Genomic DNA, 13,441 nt, shown 5'->3' on the forward strand with positions numbered 1-13,441 from the left:
TGGGTCCTGGATCTGCTTAACAAGACACATATCTAGTGTCAACAATTTCAGATCTTGGTACTTTGCATTCAAAGGTTGCGGCACAGGCCTATTTTCACATGATTTGTTCTACTGAAGACTTGTGAAGTTGGCACCTGATACTGTTCTCTTTTTAAAAAATATATACATTTTTATTAGTTTTTACATATATTTTCCAAACAGAACATATCATATCATCTCATCTCATCTTATACAACATTTTGGCTATTTTAACCTGAGACTTCCATCAGCCATGTCTAATGATTTTCAAACTTCATCTCTTAATCTTACATTTGTTATCCGACCTACCTATTACCTTTAATAATCCATAACTTAAAATCCATTCTCATAAATCTTTTCTGCAATATTTCATATACCTCTCCTTACAAAACTCCTTGCAGTCCTACAAGCGTAGGACTGCAATTACAATTGTCTTTCAAATAACTTGCATATTTAGTCCAATCTTTCAAGAATTTCTGGTCCCGCTGATTTGGAATTCTCCCTGTCATCTTATCCAATTCTGCGTAGTCCATTAGTTTCATCTGCCATTCCTCCTTCGTCAGTAGTTGTGCCTGGTTCCATTTCTGTGCCAGTAATACCCTTGCTGCAGTTGTCACATATAAAAACAGCCTGATATTGTTCTCTTACCCAATTCGTTGCCAACTTCCAATTTATTTGCACGACACCAAATAGCATCATAGAAAACTTTGCTACAGTCACAATTAGGTTATAAGGAAATGTTTTGCGACTCCTTTGATCCCAGATTACAACAGGATGTGGAGATGGTGCAATGCATTCTCTAATTGCCTAAATGTAAATGTGCTACTTGTGACAACAATATAGCGGCATGTCAAATTACTTTATGCTTTGGAGAGACAGTGTGGTGCAGTGCTTAAATGGCTAGGACCAGAAAGAACAAGGTTCTTCACTCAACCATCAAGCTCACTGGGTGACCTTGGGCCAGTAACTTTCTCAGCCTAATCTGCCTCACAGGGGGAGCCACCTTGAGGTCAATGGAGCAAAGACGAAATAAATAAATTTACTGCAGCCTCTCCACCACCACTTTTCTTACACTGCCATCTTAGGCATGTCTACTCAGAAGTAAGTTCCTCTGGGTTCAATAGAACTTACTCTCAGGTAAGTGAATTACAGTCAGTTCCACAGACTTATTCTGTTTGCACATATCCATCTGTTTTGCAGTCCCTTACAAAGATCAGATTTTATCTCCTTTCTTGTTTTTATTTTTTTGTTTTAAATAGGATATTTTAAAGCTTTGGAAGCCCCATTCAAAACAGACTACATTACCCAAATTATAAAACAGTAATTGTTTGTGTGCATATTTTTAAAGATTCAAATAAAATAATCCACTGTATTCATTGTATATTTTATTGTTTTTCCTAGTATGTCAATATGTACAAAATTCAGGGGAAGCTCATCAATCACATTGTTTTTATGTTACAAATGAAAAAGGACAAGATCTTGCAATCATATGCAGCAAGCATCTTTACACACAAGTCCCACTTATTACAGGGTTTCTGGCTCACTTTTTAACCCATAAGGTACATAGATCAGCCTTCTGATGGAGATAGCAAATAAGGACGGAAAATATATATGGATTCTATATTATTAATAGGTAAGTGCTTTTTATGATTCCTAAGATAGTTTGTGGTATAATAATATGGTCTGATTGTAATGGACAGAATGTTGGTCATGGTCTGGGAGCAAGTTCAACTGAATAGTCAAATCTGCCAACCTTAGTTCACTATCTATAGATGGCCACAATCCAGTCAAAGCTGACCACTTTTAAAGAGCCATTGATTTCAGCTGGAGATCTTTAACTACACACTGTACTCTCCCACTAAAATCAGTGCAGCTGGGAAATGCAAAACTTGGTTTCAGTGGGCAAGTGGGCTAGCACAGCTGTTTATTGCAGCAGCCCGGGCTACAAGCTCCCCAGGGAAATGGTGCCTCTGGGGCTGGCCAGGGGGTGCTGGTTGCCAGGAGCTGAGGCGGCTCAGAGGCTGGAGTGGCTGCGGCAGCTGCCTGGAGGACTCCCAAGGAGAGGCGAGAGGAAAGGAGGCTGAGGGAACACTGCAAAAGGGTGAGAGGCTTTCAGCTTGGCAGGAAAGGGGTGACATAACTGGGCTCCTGAGTCCCACAGGGGTACTGCAGAAAGAATGGTATTGGTCAAGGGAGCCGTGCACTCAAAAAGCTTGAAAACTTCTACCCTCAATACACCCGTTTACTTTTTCTCCACAGGAGTGAATTGCAGCCATTCACTGCCATGGGAGAAAGTTACACTGCACTCTGGACACTGTTGCAAGTGAAGGTAAACCTGTCCTCCATCCCTGATACCAAGGGCTTAGTCTTTACCCACAGGGATCCTGCAAGAGGTGCTGTAGGACTCTGCTTGGAGGCACATGCAATTCATCTCAAAGTGAACCTTGTAGGATGCTGTCCTCTCATCATACAGATGCCTATCCCTTGTTTCGATGGGTGTTTTGTTAGTAAGAACAGAAGAAGAAGAGTTTGGATTTGATATCCTGCTTTATCACTACCCAAAGGAGTCTCAAAGCGGCTAACATTCTCCTTTCCCTTCCTCCCCCACAATAAACACTCTGTGAGGTGAGTGAGGCTGAGAGACTTCAAAGAAGTGTGACTGGTCCAAGGTCACCCAGCAGCTGCATGTGGAGGAGCGGGGAAGCGAACCCGGTTCACCAGATTACGAGTCTACCACTCTTAACCACTACACCACATGACGGAAGAACTGTCATGAAGGACCAGTGATAAATCCATCTATTCCAGCAATCTTTCTCTGGTGCTGACAGATTTCAACTATCATTAACAAACTGCTATCGCTCACTGAATTTTGGATTATATCCTACTTTGCTGCTCTGCCATGGAAAATGATAGCCCAGCAACAAACAAACAAACTCTCAGTAAATAGAATATAAGAACCCAGTAAGACCAAAGGCCAATTTAGTCCTGCGTCCTGTTCTCACAGTGGTCAACCAGACACCTAAGAGAAGCCCACAAACAGAACCTAAGTGCAACAGCACTCTTCCCACTTGAGATTCCCAGCAACCTCTTGTACAAAGGCATCCTATCTGCAACAGTGGAGGTAGAGCACAGCCATCGCGGCCGTGAAAGGCAGACATACAAGTTATACACTGCAAAATTCCATCCAGATTGGAACAACCTGCATTTGAGACTGCAAAATTGCATACCTATGACAGGAGAGGAACCAAATTATTGTTCAAATGTATGAAGAAGACCAGCGACCGAATTCACCCGTGTGCCACGGGTGATATGTGGTTAGAATTAAGAGAACTAAACAAGGAAAAGAGCACCCTGCAACAGGCTACCTCTTGCCTTTCTGCCATTCTGTGTGTGGTGTGTGGCTAGACCGCTGCTATATGGTCCATGATGCAGCCACATTTTTCTACAATCATATTAGGGAACTCTGCCACCTCAATTTCAGTGTAGTTTCCCTTCTTGACAAGATACATCATGGGGAGCGGAGAGCTCTCCACCACAGCACAGGTTCTTTCTCCGTAGCCAAAATGGTGCAGCAAGTTCTTGGGTTGCCGGCAGGCACCCACACAGTGGTAAGCCTGGTAGCCGGCCGGCTCGATAATCCAATACTGTGTCCAAGTCAGCTCTCGGAAATTGATGTAATGTTCCTGGCGGCAGCAGGCAGTCTTCTCAGTCAGGGTTCCTCCTTCACAATCTCCAGGTCCCCTGCCGAAAAGCAGATAGTTTTATGTCTGAGATGTAGAAAGACCCGAGCTAGAGACAATCTGGAGCTTACAAATGGTAGAACTGGCGCAAACATGCTTATTCTTCTAGTGTTTAAGTGTTGGTATGTATTTGATTGTCTACTACCCTTTTGAGGCACACATGATAGCTTCCCACATGGCTTCATACATATGTATCCACAACAACTATGTGAAGTGGGTTAGAAGGGCAGAGAAATCCAATCACCTCTCCTTATACCAAACTTGGGGAAGAAGGGTTGGGTTAGGTGGAGGTGACTTTTCTTCCAACTAAACCGACCTCCCACTGACCAGTACTGATGTTGTCAACTTTCCCCTTCTGTCCTCCAAATGTGTGGGTGGGCAGTAGGCCTAACCAGAGTGAGCCGGTGGAAAGCCATGAAATGGAGTGTTCTGAAGGCAGAGAGAAGGCAGGGCTGAGCCGTGAACTGGACTCACTGCTGTCACATAACAACATTAGACCCCACCGTCCTGACGCTCACCTGCACGCCTTGGTTGCCCTGAGCAGCAGGGGCGTGAATGTCCTGCTACTCCACAAAGCCCTGATGCTAACGGTTTGGTTTGTACCCTAAGATAGGGGTGGGGAACCTGTGGCCCTCTGGATGTAGCCGGACTGCAACTCCCATCTTCCTTAACCATACTAGCTGGGTCTGATGGGAGTTGGAGTCCAACAACAACTTGAGGGCGCCAGGTACCTCAACCCTGGACCAAAAGATGGCAACTGATCCAGACTCAACCAGTGGTCTCCAGGTGAGCAGGGATTTGAACCCTGGACTCCCTGGTCCACTCTATCCACTGCATCACACAGTTTAGCAACGATAAAATCTGTATTTCTTCCTAATAAAACATTGGGCACTGTTTTAATGAAACAAACTTAATTTGTTTCACCTATTCTTTGTGTGTGTGTGTGTGTGTGTGTGTGAGAGAGAGAGAGAGAGAGAGAGAGAGAGAGAGAGAGATTCACCTGCAACACAATCCTAACCATGTCTACTCCAATGTAAGTCCTATTGAATTTAACATAGCTTACTCCCAAATGGGTTAGGATTGCAGCCTAACCTTTTCCCTCGCTCTCTCATAATGGTTTGTGTGATTGTTTGTCTCCAGTATACTGCAATAATGTAGCAATAATCAGCAGCTTTTGGAAGAAATTAGTTGATTGTTGGGATTTCTGTGTACCACGGTATAGATAGCTGTATATCCAATGCAACCATTGCATCTTTTAAAAGCAATGCGAGGTGGATGAGTATCTCAAGATCAGTTCCAAAAGTACACATTGTAAAACTCAATTCTCCCAGGAAACACAGCAAGGAAAGTAAACATGCCTATTGTCATGCTGTAGGATTGCAATACTGAGCAAAATCAACTGAGCTTACTTTTGAGAAAACATGGTTTGGATTGGGTTTAAGGGCTATCTAAACTGTGCCTGAGTTTGTCTTCAGTATTAAAGGGCAGAAATAAAACTCCCCGGTCACCAATATGATTAAAGTTTGAAACTTACCCATAGTCTTCCAGGTTAAGGGTATAAAGCACCAACTCAGGCTTGCCCAGTGCTTTGTCCGAAGGATCTTGAGAAGTAAAGCGCACACTTTTGGCCATTTCAGAGGCATAGCTGCCTAATCTTTCTCCTTCAATCCAGATCTCCAGGAGCATCGGCCCCTGCCTCTTGGTCTTTAGCCAAAAATGCACTGCCTGGGTGACATCGAAATTCTTCCAGCCAGACTCCATAAGTGGAACTAACCTAAATGGACAAAAAAATGGGTTAATAGTGGAGAGAGAACCTAGAATAAAAACACATACAGGGGGAGATATCTATTAGCTTCTTTATACCAGAATAACAGACTGAAATTGAAAGAAAAACATTGGAATGAGTGAGAATACAATATTTGTTTTCAAAAAGGAACTGCCTGATCTCCGAGCCTATTCACATATTGCATTTTGAACTTGGGTGGAAAAGGCACCTCAATTTAAAAGGCAAAATAAAATTCACTTAGGTTAGAAATGCTGTAAAAGCCTAGACTGATCTCAACTTCTGCATAAAGGCTTCCCTTATAAGTAACAATTCTTTATACAGTGGTACCTTGGGTTACATACGCTTCAGCAGTGGCGTAGCGTGGGGGGTGCAGGGGGGGCCGGCCGCAGCAGGCGCAACATCTGGGGGGGCACGCTCGCCGCCTCTGGAGTCGCCGAAGAGCCTCGGGCGCAGGCTGTAGCAGAGCCCCATGTCTCACGGAACCGACGAGCTGTGCACGCGTCCGGGCTGAAGGCGTCTGGCAGGCAGCGGCTCTCAGCGCTCGCCGCGGTCCCCGCGCATCAGGGCTGCGGAGGGCGCACCAGGCAGCCCCTCCTCACAGCCTCGCTGCCGCTGCTGCTGCAGCTGCTGGGCCATGTTGCATTTTCCTCGCCCCTCTGCCCTCCTCCTCCTCCAGGCAAGCGGCGTCGTTTGGGCGGCAGCGCCAGCGGCAAGTCGCCTCAGATCACCTGACACGGACCCGCCGCTGCCGCCGTGGCTACCTTACCGTAAATACCCCAGCCCAGGCAGCAGCAAGAAGAAGCTGGCAGCGGCGGCAGGTTAGGGGTTAGGGGGCGCAAATTACTTGTCTTGCCCCGGGTGCTGAGAACCCACGCTACGCCGCTGCGCTTCAGGTTACATATGTTTCAGGTTACAGACTCCGCTAACCCAGAAATAGTACCTCGGGTTAAGAACTTTGCTTCAGGATGAGAACAGAAATCATGCTCCAGCAGCGCAGCAGCAGCAGGAGGTCCCATTAGCTAAACTGGTGCTTCAGGTTAAGAACAGTTTCAGGTTAAGAACAGACCTCCGGAACAAATTACCGTATTTTTCGCTCTATAACACGCACCCGACCATAACACGCACATAGTTTTTAGAGGAGCAAAATCCGTAGGCATGCCACCCGTAGGCATTCCCTCCATAACACACACAGACATTTCCCCTTACTTTTTAGGAGGAAAAAAGTGAGTGTTATGATGCAAAAAATACGGTAAGTACTTAACCCGAGGTACCACTATACAACCCCCAGGGTACATTAAGATGTATGCCTGACAATGAGGTAAACAGGTAAACCCTGCTTTTGTAATCGCAGAGCAATAGATTAGGCAGACAAGCTCTTCAAAAAAATAACAATTATGATGATCATCTTAATAAATGATCTGATCTGGGAAACACTGTAAGGTAATGAAGACATTTTGAAAACCATGCATATATCTGAGAGAAGGCTTGCCCCCTCTGCCCTTGAAACAGCACTGCTGAGTGTGGTTCTATTCAAGTGCACCTCTCCTGAGCCATTAGATCAGACTCCTCCTTCATACCTGGAATCAACCAAGGAGGTCCGGTTGGTGCCATTCTCTTGGGGCTGCACCCAGTACACGCTCACCCTGGCATTCATGACTGGCCGATGAGATGGCTTGATGGGCAGGTGTTTCCTCTCCAGCGGCTTTTTGAAGAGCTTCAGCTCAGCCATGGTGACTTCGCTGTTTGCTGGTATCCTGCCTTCCATGTCAAAGATAAGTTTTTGACGGGTGGTGTCCGAATAGAGAATGTCTCCAGGAATATCTGTTATGCATTTGGAAACAACCAAAATACTTATATTCATCATTGTTTTCATCTGTCACTTAAAAAAAAGACTTTCCTTTTATGTTACTTCAGAATAGGGAGAGGAATCATCTGACCCGCCGGTTATTATTGGACACCACTCCTTTCAGCCCCAGCCAGCTGGTCCAGTGGTCAGTCCAACAACATCTGGCTGGTCACAAGTTCCTCATTCCTGTGATAGGTCAATCATATCTTCTTCATGTGCAACCCGGTGGATAAAGAGAAAGACAGTTTAATAGGTTGTTTTTTCCGGTTTGGGACATTTTGTATTTTGGTTCTGTATAAATGCAGGCTGTTATTTTAAAATAACAGAAAAAAAGGGTTTTAAGTTATGCATCGGGAAAATCTTTTTAAGGAAAGCTTAGCACTGGAAGGAGTTGTCTACAAAAGATATGAAGTCACGTTGCAGTTACATTATTTACTGGACACCAGTTCTGAAGATATGGCAGATTGGTACTCAGTGCGAATCCACTATCTACTGTTCCTCTGCAACTTCATCCCACACTGTTCACCCTCCTGGTGATGGAAGTATGTGCTAGTATGGACTGTGTCAATGACACAGCAGGAATCAGTGGGAAAGGCAACTGTTTACCCCCCCCCCATTTTTTTTACTCCGATTGCAATACTTTCTGTATTGCAAGCTTAGTACATAAAACACAAACAGAGATCATATAAAGGTCCCTCTGGTGAATTCTTCATTACAAAAGAGAGATAATTGTGCTAGATAATACACTAAGTAAGCATGTGCTACATAGTCACTAGCACAGTGAGTTGAATTGTGTCACACACTCCTCACACACCCTTGGTTGTTGAGAAATAGTACAACTCACTGTGTGGATGGAACCCATAAATAAGAGGTTCCCTATGTACTTAGAGCCACCGTGAGTTAATGGTTAAACCAGCTACCACACAGTATATAGTCATTTTTTCCACCTAATGCCTATTTTAAACCTTAAGGCCCCCCCCCCCGCCCCCAGAATGTACATTGCTGAAGCAAGCATGTCTGGTCTGGTCAATGCCTGGATGGGTGTCATGTAGCTTGAAAGCTACATGTACAGTGCCTTCGGTTCCATCATGGAAGAAAGATGGAATGTACATGTAAGAAAATAGATAAAGGAAGTACAGACACAGTAAGCAGGCTAAGGAGTGGGCAATCCTGCTCCCACTTCCCTTGCAAGCCTCATTGAACTTAGTATAGCTTATTTCTTCATAGGTACGGATAGGATTGCATTGTCACTTGAGAATATGTCCTTTTGACATATGGAGTAAGCACACTTAAGATTGTGCTGCCCTTCAGGAAAGGGATGCAAATTAATTCAGTGAATTTTTAATAGCAGATTACCTGTATGAATACCACTTGCAATATAATACATAATAACTTGAAGCATGAGAAACTTATTCAAGAGGTATACATTCCCTGAAATCAATCCTGCCCCACTTTAATTGTTAAACAAGTCTATTGCACCACCTTATCATCACATTTAGGACAAATGTATTGTATATACAGAGAGACTTAAGCTGAAAAATTAATCTTTGGGTATAAATTCAGGTCTGCATTTCTCAGAGATACTGTTACAGTGATTTGCATAATAGTTATTACACAGCCTGAATCTATAAAATTCTAGACCAGATGCAGATTTCAGTTTAGGACTGACTTGCTTTTAGTTACTTGTGACGATAACAGCAAAGTTTACCTGCATTGCCAGGAATTCCTCTAAGGATACCAGCTAGACTGGGCATTGCTCTCCGCTTCTCTCGGCGGCGCTTCAGCATAGACATATATTTATTCCTTGTATTTTCCGGAATGACCAGATTTTCCATGTCTGTCCTCTGAAGAGCAGGGACCTCAGGAAGGCCTAATTTATCCAGCAATATCTGTTTGAGTCCTTTCTGGGTAAATCCATTCACGGTGGCAGCTATGATGAGAGCACAGGTTACCAAGCATCTGAGATTCACAGCCATCCTTTGCCTAGCTATCGGTGGGGAGAAGAGCCCCTAAATCTCTCTCTCTCTCTCTCTCTCTCTCCTCAGCACAAGCTGTTCTTGGCGAAGAAGAGACAGCTCTGCAAGGTTTCAAGCTGCCTGAATGGGAAAGGGATCTAATGTGGTGGGTTTATATAGCAAGTCTGATCCCACTGGCATTACAAATTCCACAAGCAGAAGTGAGGCAGGGGGCTTGGAAGTGTTACATCCCCTTTGATACATCCAAGCTATAGTAACACCTTCCAGTGCATTTGAACTTAAAACAGAAATATTTAGAAGACTCTCTACACGTTCCCAAAGCTCTCTGTGGCCCTAAACAACTCAGGTTTCCTCCATTCATTCTGTTGTTGTCTGCCGAATCTCCATGAAGGAAAAGACATGGCAACATTATGAAGTGTGCTGTGACACCTTTTTTGTGCAGTAGATACATAAACTGGGCAGGGTGGGAGGCTTGGGAATAATTCTTGGACCACTTAGCATTTGTAAATCACATCAATTGCTGTTATTAATAATATTAGGTCCTGCTTCATAACCCAGAAAACCTCATGCAAAGTCTTGTGGATATCAGTGGAAATATATACCAGTGTTGAGAGCAACTAAACTGCCTTTCTACCGGGTGCAGATATATGGTGTTCACATAGATAGCCAACGTGCTCAATGCTACATGGATCACACAGAATTCCTTAAATTTGATCATAAAGATGGAACACACAACTTGTAACATATTAATTCTCCTAACAATAGCTACATTAAAAAAACTGTCCAGAACAATCTCTCTAGTTCAAGTACTTTCTTTTGCCAAGTTAATGAATTACTACAGTTACACTGTTGCTGCTGCTGCTGCTGTTTAATAGTCATTTATCATAACACTTCAGTAGTTTATATCCTTAAACCAGGCAAGGTTGAATGTTAGATTTCTGAAACATACAGGTTGGGCATTGAAGGCAGTATTCAACTACCACATCGTTTTTCAGGAGAAAAACCTGGTAAAATCCCATTACTGTAGTAACACCACTTATTACAGAAGACAACCATCTTTGAGAGGGAACAAAGCAACAAGGAACTCCTTTCCTCGGGCGTTATTATGCTTTTACTATGGGGAACGTTTGCCGTGTTAATCTCTGTGACATTTCCATTCACAGCAAAAAAAGCATAGTTACTGAAAAATTAAGAACATATGGAGAGCCCTGCTTGATCATACTGCATATACACTATCATGCATGGGTGTTGCCAAGGGGGGGCAGGGAGGGGCAGCTGCCCCCCAATCAATAAAAATAAATAAAAATACACAGCAAACTGAGGTTCAGCCCCCGCAACAAAATGCCTGCCCCCCTCCCCAGAAAAATCCTGGCTATGCCCATGCTATCATGTCCAACATCCTGTTCCCCACAATATTCAGCCAGTTGCTTATAGGAAGCCCACAAACAGAGCATAAGAGCAACTGTTCTTCCTTCCTTAATAGTAATACTTTTATTATTTCTATGCTGCCCATCTGACTGGGTTGCCCCAGCCACTCTGTGCTCCACAGCAACTGGTATTCAGAGGCATGGTGCCTCTCATCCTGCAGATAGCAAATACAGGATCACAGCGTAGCTTTACCTCCCATTAATTTGTCTAATCCCTTTTGGAATCACTTGGTGGCCATACCGACATCTTGGAAAGCAAATTCCAAAACTATGCTCTGTACAGTGGTACCTCGGGTTAAGAACTTAATTCGTTCTGGAGGTCATTCTTAACCTGAAACTGTTCTTAACCTGAAGCACCACTTAAGCTAATGGGGCCTCCCGCTGCTGCTGCAGTGCCGCCGCTGCACAATTTCTGTTCTCATCCTGAAGCAAAGTTCTTAACCCGAGGTACTATTTCTGGGTTAGCGGAGTCTGTAACCCAAAGCATCTGTAACCTGAAGCGTCTATAACCCAAGGTACCACTGTATGTAGAAGTGCTTCAGTTTGTCCTGAATCTTCCACTGCTCCGATTCATTGGAAGATCCTAGTATTATGAAAGAGGAAGACAAACCTATGTACTTTTCCCACACCAACCATGGTTTTGAAAAACCTGTATCATGTTTCCTCCTTATTTCACTTGTTGCTAAACTGAAAACCTTTCCTCATAGTTGCTTCAGCTTCCTGCTTGTTATTATTATTATATTGTTCTCTCTTTCCTTATTATATCCTTACATTATATAAGGTTACCACATTTTTTTCAATGAATCAGGGGACACTTTTCAACTTCAATGGGAAACGGGGACATCTAGTAACCTTACCTTACAACCCTGTGAACTAGGTTAGGCTGGACCACAACAGTGTATATGTGAAGTTAGGTTCACTCCCTTCCCCAATGTGCATTACTTTACACTTGTTTACACTGAACTGAATTTGCCGTTTTGATGCCCTTTCATCTAGTTTGGAAAGATCCTTTCAGAGCTCTTTTCAATATCTTTTATCACTCTAAATAATATGGTGTTTTCTATAGTTTTGGCTACTTCACTGTTCTCCCCAAACTCCAGGTCATTTATGAACAAGTTAGAAAGTTTCAGTCCAAATAAGGATCCTTGGAGGGACTTCACTTCTTACATCCTTTCAATATGAGAACTGTCAATTTATTACTACTCTCTGCTTCCTGCTCGTTAGTCAGTTACTGACCCAAAAGAATCTGTACTCTTATCCCATTATGTTTACTCAGGAGCATTTGAGCATCCAAGTGTACACTGTCAACCTGATCACCCCTATCCACACATGCTTGTTGACACGCTAAAAGGTTTTAGAGAGGCAGGACTTGGTTTTGCAGGCCATGCTGATTTTCCTTCACCAACTCTTGTTCTTCCACACTCTCATTTACTCTGCATCAAGTGTGCTCCCTCCCAACACTGGTTTGAGAAGCTGTGTACACACACTAGCCACAATCCTGTTGTTTCTTATGCAATACTCTGTCTTGATACATTTCTCCCAAAACCAGTTTCAAACCAAAATGAGAAAAGGACAATCTACCTGAGTTTTAATTTGTAGTGTACTGCAATGTGTAATGTGTAATGTGTTCACAGCTTTGTAATGTGTAATGTGTTTGATGCTTTTATATTCAGCAGTTCTTTCTATGAAAAATAAATTTGTGTTAATTGGAATGGTAGGTTTTTGATGAGGTTTTAATAAAAAGGAATGTACAATTCCAAACAAATGTAGTATTTTTTTTTTAATATACCATAATTGTAAAACATCATTGGTCATGACCTACTGTAGTCCTAGAGAGATCCTTTATATGGCAATTGTGTACTCACAAGAATCCCCACCACTACCTGACCATAATTATCACCTGTTTGCAGGAGCTTTGCTAGAGTCTTAAAGGACTCAGAACACAGACTCACAAAATACATTTGCATAAATGTAGAGTGTGCCTCTGAGCAAAATAAGATGGCAGGTGGCATCAGTCACACCAGCACTGCACTTTGTAGCATGCCCAGCTTCCCTATAAGCAAATAATTTAAGTTTTAAAAAGGGAGGGAAGGTGTCTTCCATGAGAGAATTTTGTACTGTGTGAAAGTAGCAGGATTTATTTGGATAGCCCAAACAGCATGATTGAAATGCAAACTTGCAATCTTGAACTGCACCTGTATTAGATGTCTCAAACCCTGTGAAATAAACCCCCTGAATATTATTTTCTTTTAACCAATCTAATGCAGGATGAAATACCCAATCCTTAAGCATGGATACAAAAAGACCTTCATAGCCCATTTTCCAGGGAAGAGATCATAAAGCATTTTTGTGTATTCTGAAGGAATAGAAACAGAGTTATCTAATATAGCTAACTACTTTTAGAATCAGGAATTACAAAGCAAGCATGAACTTTGACTATTGCTGTCACCACAGAAGTACTCTACCCAAAAGTGTGAATGTAGTTCTGAATCACCTGCTCATTATTTTCATGGATTTAAGCGGTATGTGTTAAGGTCTGTTAAGCATTAATGATAAATACAATCTTCTGGTGGTGCACTGCAGTGAGGGCCCCTAGATTAGAAAGTGCTTTCTTTCATGTCTGATGTCCAGTCTAATAGAAAGAAAAC

General features: G+C 43.0%; 1 protein-coding gene across 3 annotated transcripts in view; it reads right to left on the minus strand.

The window, feature by feature from the left end:
• LEFTY1 (left-right determination factor 1) overlaps window positions 1-11,048 on the minus strand; it is a 46,068-nt gene extending 35,020 nt beyond the window's left edge. The window contains exons 1-5 of one of the 3 annotated variants that reach the window (XM_083733697.1): window positions 10,987-11,048; window positions 9,099-9,320; window positions 7,122-7,365; window positions 5,293-5,532; window positions 1,914-3,759 (exon numbers count right to left, since the gene is read on the minus strand). In XM_083733697.1, the coding sequence (XP_083589823.1) occupies window positions 3,420-3,759; window positions 5,293-5,532; window positions 7,122-7,365; window positions 9,099-9,320; window positions 10,987-10,993 (1,053 nt within the window). In that variant the 5' untranslated portion in view covers window positions 10,994-11,048 and the 3' untranslated portion in view covers window positions 1,914-3,419. The other 2 variants (XM_083733696.1, XR_014562772.1) reach the window with 2 other exon arrangements.
• Window positions 11,049-13,441: the final 2,393 nt, after the last annotated feature.

This window comes from Podarcis gaigeae (assembly GCF_964106915.1).
Source record: "Podarcis gaigeae genome assembly, chromosome: 3".
Taxonomy (NCBI): domain Eukaryota; kingdom Metazoa; phylum Chordata; class Lepidosauria; order Squamata; family Lacertidae; genus Podarcis; species Podarcis gaigeae.